The following is a 14,645-nucleotide window of genomic DNA, read 5'->3' on the forward strand; positions in this document are numbered from 1 at the left end:
TTTGTAGACTGAAATAATTTTTTTTTAAAAAGGAGGCGCACTCAAAACTTTAATAAAAGTTGTTGTTTTGGCTCATGAAGTAGATTTTTAGCTCACAACACTGCACAGCTTAGAGGGAACATTGGTTGAGGTGGTCTAAAACCTCCATCAATTCTTCCTCATCATGGCTCCAAATGATAAAGGTATCATCCACAAACCGGAACCAGACTGTAGGTTTGTGGGGTGCTGATTCTAGAGCTGTTTTTTTAAAATGTTCCATGTAGAAGTTTGCTATAACTGAGCTGAGAGGGCTTCCCATGGCCATCCCATCCATCTGTTCATAGAATTCATTATCCCATTGGAAGTAACTGGTTGTCAGAGGAAATTAATCATCTAAACCATGCATTTCAAGCAAATGGCTACTCCAGAAATGAAATCAGAAGAGCGATTAAACCAAGGATACATCAAACAACTAAGGAAAAACAGTCTCCCACAGGAAAAGTGTTTTTGCCATATATCATTTTTTTTGCCATATATGTTACCTGCTAACATCTTCTCCACAGTTTGACACTAAGAGATCTCTGTCTTTCGGTGCTACACCTCTGAAGATGCCAGTCACAGCTGCTGGCGAAATGTTAGGAACTACAATGCCAAGACCATGGCGATACAGCCCAGAAAATCCAAAACAACTATCATTCTCTTGCCATGAAAGCCTTTCACAATATAAGTATAAACTTGGTTGTTGTGGATTTTCCAGGCTGTATAGCCGTGGTCTTGGCATCGTAGTTCCTGATGTTTCATCAGCAGCTGTGACTGGCATCTTCAGAGGTGTAGCACCAAAAGACAGAGATCTCTCAGTGTCCAATCCAGATGCAAAAGAACCTCCTCAAGATACAGTGAAGCCTCCCTTCATTAGCATTCCACACTCTGGGAAACTCTTACAGGATGACTCAGCCCAAACCCACCTTCCTGAGTAGATATAAATTACCTGCCAACATCTTCTCCACACTGTGACACTGAGAGATCTCTGTCTTTTGTTGACTTGAAAAACTCCTCTCTCCCGAGCAGTTAGTGACCATAAAGCTAAGAAATAGCCACAAGATTGCTTCCACATTAGGAAAGGCCATCTGAATGTTTTCCTTGTATATAATTTGATAAAGGTCTGTATGAGACAGAGAGTGTTCTTCTGTAAGCCTATGGCTTTGTCTCATGTACAGGTGAAAGTGCAAAAGTTCATCAATAAGTTTCAGGTCGATATCTTCTGGGTATGCTTCCATCAACAGTTCAACACCTTGCTGAATTTCTTGCTTAGATGCTGTCAGATTAGCAAGAATGGAAAACAATTGTGCAACGTCACTGTACACAGTACTTCTCTTTAAATTGGCTTCAAGTGCATCTAATATAGGAATAAATAATTTTATCCTAAACTTATCTCTTGAAGAAAGTGCATCTAAGGCATCAGGTGCACTTCTGTCATTTCTTTGTCGTTCCCTTACTCTTTGTCTCCTTGTTTTGTAGTTAATATTTGGCAAGGTGGCTTTTGCTTGTTTCTCAAGCTCATCAAAATCATCTCTAATTTCCCTTAAAAAATCCAGTAGTGAACTGTACAAACTTGTACAAGAACTTAATAACAGGTCTGATTTTAAGCTCAGTAGTGAAATAGTTGAACAATAAATCAACCATACTTTCTTCTGAGTGGTCTTTTAGCTCAAGGAAAGTTAAAAATCTCTCAGTTGGCAAACCATCTTCAGGTTGATGCATATCTGATAATTAAAGTCAACTGATCAGTATGTGAAATGTCAGGAGTGGAATCCACTGAAAAGCTGAAATATCCAGCCTTTCTCACATCAGCCAGAATTGCATCCTTAACTTTTTTTGCCATGAGTTGAATAATTTCCTCACATATAGTTTTTGACAAATAAGAGGGATTGCCTGATCCAGAATGTCCACACCAATTGATATGAGCAAGTAAAAATGGATCAAATTTTGCCACTAGTTCTAAAAGACCAAGATAATTGCCATTATTTGGAGATTCAAAGTGTTCGTTGTCTCCTCTGAATGGTAAGCCTCGTTCTACAAAAGTGCATATTACAGCAATAATTCTCTCTATGACATGCCACCAGTACTGCTGTTCTGCTTTTATTTGTTCCTCTAGCTTGGAAGTTAACGTTTGCCCTCGCTTCCTTGTTAGGTAGGCCAACATGGCATTCCTATGCTTCTCTGAGTTTTTATGAGTTTGGATAAGATGGGGGGTTTGCCAGTCATTCAACCCTTCAGTAGTTCTGGATCCCTCTGAGGATCTCTTCCCACTGTTGCCTTCCCTGATCCCCAAGGCCTCTCTCTGCCTGTGGGCAATCTGCAGCAAGAGCCTCCTGGCCTCTCTGAGGGTTGCAGGATGACTCCCCCCTCCCAGGCTGGCTGGAGCATTTATATCTTCTGACTCCACCCCTGGGCTTTCCCACACTTTTTGGTCATAGTGGCATCTGGGATTTGTAGGACTACCCTGGAGTTTTGCCCAACTTCCCAGGGTGGGTGGCCATTTTAACTTAACTAAACAACCTAAATTAAGGCAAACACAAGATGAAGTCTATTCTGTCACATCCAACAAGCCAACCCTATAGCACAACATCATTTTCCATTCTAAACATTTTCAAAAGTTTATAAATGCCCAAAATTGCCAAAAGGATTCAAAATAATTTTCTCCAAGACACATGCATTTAGGAGGCTTTGAAATGATGCAAAAACATAGGTTAATAATTAACTATAATTTCTCATCTAATAATTCCAGCAGCAGCAAACACCAGGCTCCCATCCAACAATCAATACTAGCCATTTAAAAGAGCCAACTGCCAAAAAAATGTTATATAAAATAAATATGTAAAACTTTGATTAGATTCTGCAATGGCTTTAGAACAATTTATCTACTATTAATGTATGAAGCAGTATTGTTTGAATTTATTGGCATGACAATTGATACCATCAATATTTCTTTTCATATCCAAGAAGTTCTGAGAAAGGGGTTGCAAGTGCCTGCTGCAGGCAGGGTTCTGTGAAGTGTGAAAGATAGACTTCCCTGCCTGGGAGGGGTGAGGCCAATGCCAGTCACATGTGCTTGCCTTGCTTTGTTCAAGCCAAGGAGGAGGGAAGGAATAGAAAGGACTTGGGAGAGCTTGTTTGCCTGGTCTATCTGCCCCAGCTGGCCCCACACTCACCCTCTCCCACTGATTAAAGTGCAGCATGTACAACTACTGACCTGACTGTTGAGCTGGGGAAGGATGTGCAGCTGGTTGTTGACTCTGGGCTGCTGGCTCTGGAGTCCTGGAGTCTGTACTCTGAATAGTGGCACCAGGGACCTAGAAGGGGCAGGGCTTGTCAGACCAACCCCTGCACAGTCTCATCAGGGCTGGCCTTAAGGCAATTGGAGCAATTTGGCCAAATTGGGCCCCGTGGGCCGCTCCTAAGGGGGGCCCCGCACCAGGGCAAGCTAGATGGATTTTATTTATATCTCTAAGATTCTGCAGACTTTGGCTGTGAACTGGGCCCCACAAAAATTTTTCAAGTTGGGCACCAGAGTTTCATATTGGGCCCCACTGGCTGGCCCTGTGTCTCATAGTTACTGGGCCCAAGTTGCCGGCCCCTGCCCTCGCATGAAGTCTTGGGTGTGCAATTTTGGGAGAGGGGAGACTGCCCGCTGGGGGGGGGGGCTGTGAAGGATCCCTAGATTCAGAGGCCCTAAGCTTCAGCCTACTTAGCCTATACATAAATCTGGCACTGAGCTGAAGCCAGTCCTGGCTGTCCTATAATTCTTATCATCTGACTGCCTCTCAGCATTTTTCAGCATGTACTGGTTCAGCTCCCATTGTTGTCACTCATTGCAAGGAAGGAACTGATTTTTCTTTTTTTTTTAATTTTTTTTATTGGATTAGAAATATTTTAATATCCATTACAATCAATCTCCTTTAAATATTCCAATTCTAACCCCCTCCCTTCCCCCCCCCCTTTTGTTGACTTCCAACAGTTTTCCAACCCCTTATCTATTTTCCCCTACTCATTTCAAACTTATTGTACCTATTAAACATATACTTTCACTCTCTTCTAAGCTTATCTATTCTATCACAGTGCTATCTCTATTTCTCTTCCCGTTTAACTTAACAACTAAATAATACATTTCTGGCATATATTCTTCAATAATCATTTTAGTAGCCTATACTCTATCTTACTCATTCTGGTCTCGTCTATGGGACAAACAATTTGTCCCTCTTTATACATAACTTTTAGTACATTATAAACATTGCATGCATTCACTATAAGTCAATCAATTTAACCCATACTCCATATATTACTCTTTGCTTCCTTCTATACATCTTATCTTCGTACTGTTTTAATTATCTAATTTCTCCATTATGCAACTCTGTCAGAGATAGTCAGTCACTTTAACCCATATACACATTCAGCATAGGTCAATCAATTTGACCCATATTTTGTATGCTACTGTATATTTTCCCCCCTTTCTTATATTCATTCATTTTAATTATATAAATTCTCCATGATACCATTATCTGCCAGCAATGAAATTAATTAGTTTCTATCCTTATAGATCTTATAATAACACCATTATTACTTAATACTATATATAGTAGTCAAATAAAATAATTGCTTAGAAATTTTCAATTGACTCTCCACCCCCCGGTATAGTCACTTCTCTCTTCTTTTGTTGTATTTCAGTAATTTTCAAACTGCCACAGTTCTCCTCCCACCTCCCATTTTTTCACCAAGTACTGTTTCAGCTTCTCCCAATCCGTGTTAAACTGTCCTGGATCAAGGTCTCTCAATTTTCTTGTCATTTTGTCCATCTCCGCCATGTACAGCAATTTGTAAATCCAATCCTCAATATTTGGCACTTCTTGTACTTTCCACTTCTGCGCGTACAAAAGTCTGGCCGCTGCTGTCATATAAAATAGCAATGTCCTGTATTGTGCTGGAATATCCTCCATTCCCAAATTCAGTAGCAGGAGTTCTGGGTTCTTATTAACTTGAAATTGTAAAATTTCACTTATTACTCTTATTATTTCTCCCCAGTACTGCCTAGCTACCTCACAAGTCCACCACATGTGATACAAAGATCCCTCATGCTTTTTACATTTCCAGCATTTGTTAGACATATTCAAATTCCCCAGCGCAATTTTCTTTGGTGTCAAATACCAACGATAAATCATTTTATAGACATTCTCTTTAATATTGGTACATGTCGTGATCTTCAACGTATTTTTCCACAAGTATTCCCACGCCTCCATTGTTATTTCTTTATTAAAGTTTATAGCCCACTTCACCATTTGCACTTTAACTGTCTCATCTACAGTGTACCATTTTAGCAACACCTTGTAGACCTTAGAATTTTCCTTTTTATCTTCTTGTAAAATTACTTCCTCTAATTCCGAGTTCTCCATTCTTATTCCTCCCTTTGCACAGTCCGAGTTGTAAAGATCTCTAATCTGTCTATATTGAAACCAGTCATAATTTAAAGACAACTCTTCTTGCGTCTTTATTCTTAATTTAGAAAGGTCTGTTCATGTTATTTCCTTGTATGTTAAACATTGTTGTTCATTGTCAACAGTTCTCGGGTCTATTACTTCGTAAGGAACCACCCAAGAGGGAGTTCCTTCCTGTAGGTAATTTCTATACTTCTTCCAAATTGTGAAGAGGCTTCTACGAATGTAATGGTGCAAGAACATAGAGTCTGCTTTTACTTTTTCATACCACAAATATGCATGCCAGCCAAATAGTTTTTTGTATCCCTCTAAGGCCAGTAATTTGCGATTTTTCAAAGTCATCCAATCTTTCAACCACACCAAGCAGATTGCATCATAGTAAAGTCTTAGATTGGGCAGTTGCATTCCACCTCTCTCTCTTGCGTCCTGTAATACTTTCATTTTCACCTGAGGCTTTCTGCCTGCCCAAACAAAGTCCGATATTTTCCTCTGCCATTTTTCAAACTGTTTAGAATCCCGAATGATTGGTATTGTCTGTAACAAAAACATCACTCTTGGCAACACATTCATCTTGACTACTGCAATTCTTCCTAACCATGACAAATTCAATCTATTCCATTTAATCAAATCTTTCTCTATTTGAGTCCACAATTTCTCATAGTTATTCTTGAATAGGTCTATATTTTTTGCAGTCAGTTCAATTCCCAAATATTTCACCTTACTTGTTACTTCACAATCTGTTATTTCCGTTAGTAACTGTTGTTTTTGTTTAGACGTATTTTTACATAGTATCTTGGACTTCTTTTTATTTACATAAAAACCTGCCAAATCTCCAAATTCTTTGATTTTTTCTATTACCTTTGACATATTCTCAATCGGATCTTCCACAATTAGCATTATATCATCTGCAAATGCTCTGACCTTATAGGAAAAGTCTTTTATTTTTATTCCACGGATCGCATTATCTTCTCGAATCTGTATCATCAGAATTTCCAAAACTAAAATGAACAACAGTGGAGACAACGGGCAACCTTGTCTTGTACCTTTACCAATAGTCAGTTTTTTGGTCAACTTGTCATTCACCACAATTGCTGCACTCTGGTCTCTGTAGATTTCTTTCACTGCTCTTATGAATCTTTCTCCCATTTGCAGCTGTTCCATAGTGGCAAACATAAAATCCCAGTTCAAATTGTCAAATGCTTTTTCAGCATCCACAAAGAAGAAACCAACCTCTTTGTCACAACGCTTGTCATAATATTCAATAGCATTTATAACTGTCCTTAAATTGTCTCTGATTTGTCTATTCGGTAAAAAAACAGCTTGTTCTTCTCCAATAACTTCGGATAACCATCCCTTTACTCTTTCTGCCAAGATCTTCGCAAAGATCTTATAGTCATTATTAAGTAAGGAAATTGGTCTATAATTTTTAACATTAGTCAAGTCTTGTCCTTCTTTGGGGATCAATGATATATTAGCTTCACTCCAAGTGTCTGGAATTCTTTGATCTCTCACAGCACCATTGATCACTTCTTTTAGGAATGGTACCAGTTCATTGACCATTACCTTATAAAATTTAGCTGTAAGTCCATCAGGTCCTGGCGCCTTTCCCAAGTTTGTTGACTGAATTGCCTTTCTTATCTCCTCCTCTGTTACTTCACTATTCAATTTGTCTCTCCAATCTTCCAAAATTGCTGGAAGCTTCATTTTCCCCAAATATGTCACTGTTGAGTCTTTGTTCACTTCTTTTTTATCGTACAGTTTAGCATAAAATTTATAAAAAGCTCTACTAATAGCAGTCTGTTCCAAATATACTTTATTGTCCTCACATATTTTATTTATTGTCTTCTTCTCCTTTCTCTTCTTCAATTGCCATGCCAGGTATTTCCCAGGTTTGTTTGCACCTTCAAACGACTTTTGGTTCATTCTCTTAAGGTTCCATTCCAGTTCTTTGTTGTTCATTGCCATCAATTGCTCTTGAAGGATTTTAATATCCTGATAAATTTTCTTTTTCCCTGGTCTTTTCTAAAATTGTATTTCTTTGGCTTTTATTTTTTCCATAATCTCCTGTCTCTTCTCCTCTCTTTTTTTTCTGGTTCTTCCATTTAAGTCCATTAGTGTGCCTCTAATTACTGCTTTGTAGGTGTCCCATACCTTATTGGTTGGTACTTCTCGATTCATGTTGTGCTGTATGAAGAACTTAGTTTCCCTTCTCAACATCTCCAAATTTTCTCCTTCTTGTAACAAGTCCTCATTTATTCTCCATCCTTTCCTCTTAGTACTTTTCCCGAACTTCCACATAATTGGATTATGATCTGAGCCTACCATAGGCATTATTTCCACATCCTTAGTCCAAAGCACTAAGTCCTTTGAGGCCCAGATCATGTCGATTCGTGATAAAGTGGAGTGTCTTGCGGAGAAAAATGTATATTGTCTGCCTTTGGGATTCTGTATTCTCCATACATCTTCCAAAGTTTCCTGTTGCATTAACGCAAAAAAAGTCTTTGGTAATATTCCTCTTTTCTTTTGTGCAGTTGCTGATTTTTTATCCTGCTCCAAATTTGTGACTCCATTGAAGTCTCCTGCAAGAATTATCTGGTCATAAGAAAGTTCGTCTAATTGCTTCTTCAAATCCTCAAAAAAGCTCTCTTTTGCACCATTAGGTGCATAAATTCCAATCACCAACACTTTCTTTAAACTCCATGTACATTCCACTGCTAAAAATCTGGCTTCCACATCTCTGATCACTAACTTTGGCTGTAGCTCCTCTTTCAAATATAATACCACTCCCCTTTTTTTCTTTGTTGAGGCCGCTGCAAAATCATTGCCCAGTTTGCTCGATTTAAGATATTTTACATCCTGTTTTCTAATATGAGTCTCTTGTAAACACACAATATCACATTTCTGTTTTAATAGCCAGTGGAAAATACTTTTTCTCTTATTGGGTGAATTAAGTCCATTTACATTCCATGATAAAACTTTACACTCCATATTCATGGCCTTGTTGTTGGTAAGTCCTTTTCATTGTCCCTCAAAAACTTTTCCATTTCAGTTTCAGATCTGATGCGCTTTTTCACTCCTCCAAACTCAAATGACAATCCTTCCGGCAATTCCCATCTGTACCTTATTTTCATGTCCTTCAAAATTTGGACTAAGGCTTTGTATTTTTTCCGGTCAAGCAACACCGATCTGGGTAACTCCTTCATGATAATAACCGTCTTGCCATCAACCTCCAATGGGTCTTGAAATTGTTTACTCACAATCATTTCTCTTATATTTCTAGTCATAAATTGCACAATCACATCTCTTGGTAGCTTCCTCTGGGTCGCAAATCTTGAGTTTATGCGATACACCACATCTAGGATAGCCACAATTTCCTCCTCCTCCTTCCCCAGGTATTCAGCTAACACCTCAACAATTTGTTCTTGGGCTGTCTTTCCCTCTACCTCCAGCAAGCCACGAAGCCTCAGCTGCTTCTCCATATACTTGCTCTCCGCAACAGCCATTCTTCCCCTCATCACCCTCACCTCCGTTCGTTGCGTATCTGAGAGATTCTCCACCACCTTCTCCACTACATTAACTTTTTGTTGTGCTGCTTGCAAATCATTCTGTATTGTTTCCATTCCCTTCTTAACTTCTGCCAGTTCATTTTTTACTGTCTCCTTAACCTCTTTAACCTCTTTCACCAACTCCTGTTTTGTCTCCTTCAGTTCCTTTAACATTTCCATAATTTTTTGTCCAAATTCTCTATAGCCATTTGCCACTCTTTCTTCGACATCGTGGGGCTTGACTTACCTCGCTTCCACGAGTCTGCTCGTTTCCTTAGCTCCGTGGCGCTTGGCTTAGTGTCCTTTTAGTTTAATTTGAATGTCCCAGTTTCATAGAGATAAAAAAAACGTTTAAAGAGTCCAAGATGTCGGGCGTCTTTTCTCTACAGTTTTTCTGTAGTTTTTGTAATCCAATATGGCATACTTCCTCCTCTGCTGAAGTCGGGACCCTTCCCTTTTCAAAAATGGCGATTCCCTTCTTCCTGTCTTCGGGTAAGGGCCATCTCTCTCCAGCAGCTCTATCCCTGTTACGCACTTCCTGTTTCCCAACTCCCCACAGCAGCTCTCGCGATGGTAGGAACTTTCTCACAGCCTGCTATCTCCTTGCAGCCACAGGTATGAAAAACAATAGTCCAATTTCTTTAATAACTTCGTTTAGCTTAGTCCTTTTTCTAATCTATTTCTTGCCGAGTCTTCCCCTACTTATAATCAATCTGTTGCAGTTTAAAAGTCCACTTTAATACTTCATTGCTTTAAGTAATCCGTCCCATTTCAAGAGATAGTGATCTTTACCTTTTCAAACGTCTTTCTGGGTTGTAATCACTGTTTCAATCTCGGAATCTCCTTCACCTTCTTTCCCCCTGTTGAAGCTTGGGCATGTAGGTCTTATGCCAGCCGCACTGGCTCCAGGACTGCCGCAGAGATTTAAGCCGACCTGTCTTAGGGTGGGACCTCAAGGGTTGGGAGAGAGTCCGTTGCGCAGGACCCCCCCTCGCCCAAAATCAACACGCCCTGAGGTACTTGAGCATTCTATGCCTGTTCTCCGCCTGAGAACAGTTGGCTGCGAGCTTATTTGCCCCGCCGGCCACTGAAACGGCAGCCCGGTCAGCTCTGCACTTAGAGCTGCGTTAGACCTACATGGATCCCAAACCGGAAGTTGGAAGGAACTGATTTTTCAGTGAGCTGATCATATATGTCCAAACCAGTCTAGATGTGTCCATATTGCATGATTATGCTGTTTTCGTGTGTGGTTACTGTGCTCTTTTGCAGGAGTCTCATGCATCTCATCTACTGCCTCCTCCAGTCTTGAAGGAACATAGTTAAAAGAGAAAAACTCCAGTGTAAATGGAAACATACTACTTAGCTCTCTTTTTGTGTCCTCACACAGAGATTTCTTTGCTTTCTACGGAATCTAAATAAGGCCAAGTGCAAAATGGCTCTGAGAGAAGGTAACTGAAATCCATACTTAAGCCACTGGAGTGTCTTGAGGAAAAGCTAGAATCCTCTTGAAAAAGAGGTTTTGGATTGGTTTTAGGGTCAAGGTCAGATATTCATTCCAACTCCAGATCTCTGCATCATATAGAAGATGTCAGATGGCCTTACACTGGAACAGCTTCAAGGTCAGCTCCGTTTGAGCTTTGATTCTTGGAAGCATTTACTCTGGAATCCTTGATGGTCTTTACATTGCTCCTGGTCTTGAATCTTGCTCTTCTACTGAAGACCAACACGGCTACCCACCTGAAACTACATCACAAATTAGTTGTGAGGATAAACTGGAGAGGAAGGCAAAACTCCTTGAAGGAAAAGCTGGATCAAAAAGTAATGGCCACATAGATAATGTGTCCCTGTAGTCTCTATAAAGGATTTTCATATTCCGCTGATCCCAGAGCAAAAGCCATATTGTTCAGGTCAATGGTATCTTTGTACAGAGGCCATGGTGAGGTCATCCAATACTTCCACCTAGTTGCCACCTCCTGACTGTATCAAGCTTCCATGTGACTAATGCTGGGATGCGGTTCTCTAAAGTTCTGTCTCATTGCAGAAATCCTGGTTCTGGGACCACCGGGAGTGCTGGACTGGGTACCCGCAGCAGGTAAGTGGCTAAGGAATCCTTAACGTGGAAACAAGCATATAGACATTGATGCCATTCCAAAGCACAGTTGCAAGAATTGAGCTGCCCTACCAGTCCTTGTTTAAGTACTTTCTGAGTCTCATTAATGACCTTTGCCTCCTGAACAGTATCAGAGGCAGTGCCTGACAGATCTCTTCCTCATGTGGAGGCATTTATCACGCTCAGTCAAAATGTTACGGTTCCATTTTTGCCATCATGGGGATTGATGGACCTCTCTTTTACCTCTTCTGTTTCAAAGATCTTTTTTCTGTGTGTCTCCACCATCAGTGGTACAGTTGGTGGCTGCAAAGAGAAGATCTTTCAAAATCTCTTAGCAGCCTCCCAAGAAATCTGCATTTGGCACCTTTCACTGCTGGTATTAAGACAATTGAAGGGAGACTTTGGTGTTTGAGTGCTTCCCTTATGTCTTAAATGGAACCTCCAGGCACAGAGACAGTCTATCTCTGAATAATCAGATACTGTTTGTAGGCTATCCGGAGGCAATGGAAGCCAGATACGAGACTAGACTGTGGTGGTGTGGTGGAGAGTGCCTTCAAGTCATAGCTGACTTATGGCAACTCCTGGCAGGGTTTTCCTGACAAGAAGCCAGATACGAGAATGGACTAGTATCTCCAAAAGTGCTGGCTTGTATCTGTTTAGACTTTCCCCCCCCTGTGAAGATGTTAGATCTCTGGGGCAGGTGGAGTAGCACTTCTGTGGTTGTGGGGGTGGGGTGCTCCTTGTGCCACTAGCTGTCCACCCTCAAGAGGCTGCAAATCAACAGGATTTCACCATTTCTGCCTTGGGAGAAGACACAGTTGGATTCCTTCTTGCAAGCCTGCAGAAACATAGGTGGCCATCAGCCTCACTTTAGGGATTGATAGGCTAACTCAGACTTACCGCTCCCTTCTCTTTTTTGCTTCTTTCCAGCCGCTTGTCCCTTCAATCGCTGCCTACTATATAGTGCAACTTTCCTTCTACTGGTCCCTGGTCATCAACCTGCCTTTTGAGGTGAACAGGAAGGTGAGTGGGGAGAGTCAAATGGGGTCTGAGAGCAAAGCTGCAAGTGACACATTACATATGGCAGATCCATGCAAATTTACCTGAGAAGCGTAGTTGGAGACCCCATCCCCTCTCTGTTTCCCGTCTCCATTTTTAAGAGCGGATGGTGGAATAGCGGTGGCAGCCTCAGCAGCTCCTTCTGCCACTGCTTGCTGCCTGCCAGCTTCAGGCTCTCTTCAGGAGTGGGCAGCTGCTGCTCTCTCCCAGGGTGCTCTGTGTATGGCAGGCAGCCTGCCCCTGGGAAGCTGCTCCAGAGAAAGCCTCCTCATTGGAAAAGCTCCAGCCACAGCGACAACAGAGGGATCTGCTGCCGCTGCTGCTGCTCTAACATGCCCTCACTCCAGAGCTTGGGGGAAGAGGAAGGGCATGTTAGAGCAGCAGCTGGAGCTTTGCTGATGCAGTGGCTTTCTCCAGAGCAGATCCCCAGGGGCAGGCAGCCCATGACATGCACAGTGCCCTGGGAGAGAGCAGTAGCTGCCCGCCCCTGAATGGAGCCTGAAGCTGGCAGGCGGTGAGCAAAGGCAGAAGGAGCTGCTGAGGCTGTCGCTGCTGCTATTCTACCATCCATTCTTAAAAATGGAGAAGGCAAACAGAGAGGGGAAGGGGGTCTCCAACTCCTCTTCCCAGGTAAACTTGCAGGACCAATCAAGTGCACTCCACGCGTAAGGTGTCACTTGTAGCTTGGCTCTGAGGCATGCCTATCTGAGGCTGCCTTCTGGTCCTCTGCCCCTGGGGATCTCCACTGGTCTCACATATGGGCCCAGTAGGCTGGGCTGGATTCACCCTGGAAGCCTGCTTGTAGTCACTGGTGAGATAGGGCTTCAGTATCTAAGCCACCCCCTTATTTCCTTCTTTGCTAGCTTAAAGAACTCCCTTTTATATCCTCCTCCTTTAATTGATTCCCCACCCTGCCCTGATGCTGCTTCGCAACACCTGGGCCAAAGGTTGCTGCACTACCCCTCTCAGTTCCTGACTCCATCCTCCCCTGGGAACCTCCCTGGGCTCCAGGCTTGCCCCTGTCTCAGCAGTCACACTGCCTATAGTGGTGGCTCTCTCCAGGGCAAACTCTGCTACCTATTGCTCCTAGGATTGCTTGGGACAGGTCCAGCAGCTGCAGCAGGGTTTACACCCTGAATCTCATTGTGCCTTGTGGCAGTTCCAGGCACTGTTGAGCCATTGCTAGGGATGTCTCCCAACCTCTCTAGCTCTGCAGCTGGGCTAGTTGGGGCCTTGAGGACTTGCCCGGTTGGCAGTGGTGGTGGCAGTATGGCAGGGAAGTGAGCAGGACTTTGACTGCTGGCTCTGAGCACTGGCTGGTCATCAGGGCTGACTCCAGACATTTACCCAAACTGTTCACATTTTCAGAGTTTTTTTTTTTTTTAATTCTGCCCTCATCAGGACTACCAAGGCAGTGAATGGTTTAAAATCATGCATAATAAAAACATACCTTAAAAACACCTAAAAACCAAACAAAACTACAGCATTAAAACCATTAAATCCAAAAGTTAAAATACAGAGAACAAAAGTGGCAATTAAAACAAAGGGCAGGAAGGAGAGATCACTGAGGCAATGCCAGATGAACCAAAAAATGTTCCTCCTGTCCAGACAAGACACAGGTAATGCCAGGGAGGAAGGCTGCTGTGTTGGAGGGGCTGGACCCATTTTTGCTGGATGGAGCGGCGTTTGCATTTGCAGAGCTGGTAAGAGCCTGGGTATGCTCATAGACCAGGCCTTGGCATTTGAAAAGCAGGTTGGTGCCATGGCCAAGAGTGCTTCCTATCAGAGGCATTTAGTTCGCCAACTATTTCATTTCTTAGACTCAGCCAATCTGGCCAAGAGCCATGAGCTTCTTTCTTCACCTTTAGATTACTGTAGTATGCTCTGTGCTGGATGGGATCATATCTGTCTCCTGTTTTAAAACAGCTGCATTGCTCACCAGTTTGTTTCTAAGTTCAGGTCAAAGGGCTAGTTTTGACTTTTAAAGCCCTCTATGACAGTATATCTCCTCACTTGTTTCTTATTTGTGATGGAGATAGCTTTTCTGCTGTTGTGCCTTTTATTACTTTTTGCAAAGGATGCAGATTCTAGTTTTGTAACTCTGTTTACAGGATTTAACACCCTTTACACTCTGATGGGAAGCACAAACAATATTTAAGACATTGGCCTATATGAGATAGTTCATAGAAAGCAAAACTTGAAGGTAAAAAGATGGCTTATATTTTCTCCTTTGGAAGAAGCTTTGCTGGAAGAAGATTTAGATTTCAATACTTTATAATGATATAACTGCACAGGCAACCATTCAGGTTATAATGCCAGCCACAGCTGCTGGCGAAACGTCAGGAACTACAATGCCAAGACCACGGCAATACAGCCCGGAAAACCCACAACAACCATCGTTCTCCGGCCGTGAAAGCCTTCGACAATACATCATTCAGGTTATTATTTCATAAATCATGAGAC

General features: G+C 42.0%; 1 protein-coding gene across 1 annotated transcript in view; it reads left to right on the plus strand.

Moving 5' to 3' along the window:
• LOC129330252 (ceramide synthase 4-like) overlaps positions 1-14,645 on the plus strand; it is a 131,094-nt gene that overhangs the window by 86,939 nt on the left and 29,510 nt on the right. The window contains exons 6-7 of the mRNA XM_054980289.1: positions 11,055-11,105; positions 12,054-12,146. Coding sequence (XP_054836264.1) covers positions 11,055-11,105; positions 12,054-12,146 — 144 coding nt within the window. The remainder of the gene's footprint in view (positions 1-11,054; positions 11,106-12,053; positions 12,147-14,645) is intronic.

This window comes from Eublepharis macularius, chromosome 5, assembly GCF_028583425.1.
Source record: "Eublepharis macularius isolate TG4126 chromosome 5, MPM_Emac_v1.0, whole genome shotgun sequence".
NCBI classification, from domain to species: domain Eukaryota; kingdom Metazoa; phylum Chordata; class Lepidosauria; order Squamata; family Eublepharidae; genus Eublepharis; species Eublepharis macularius.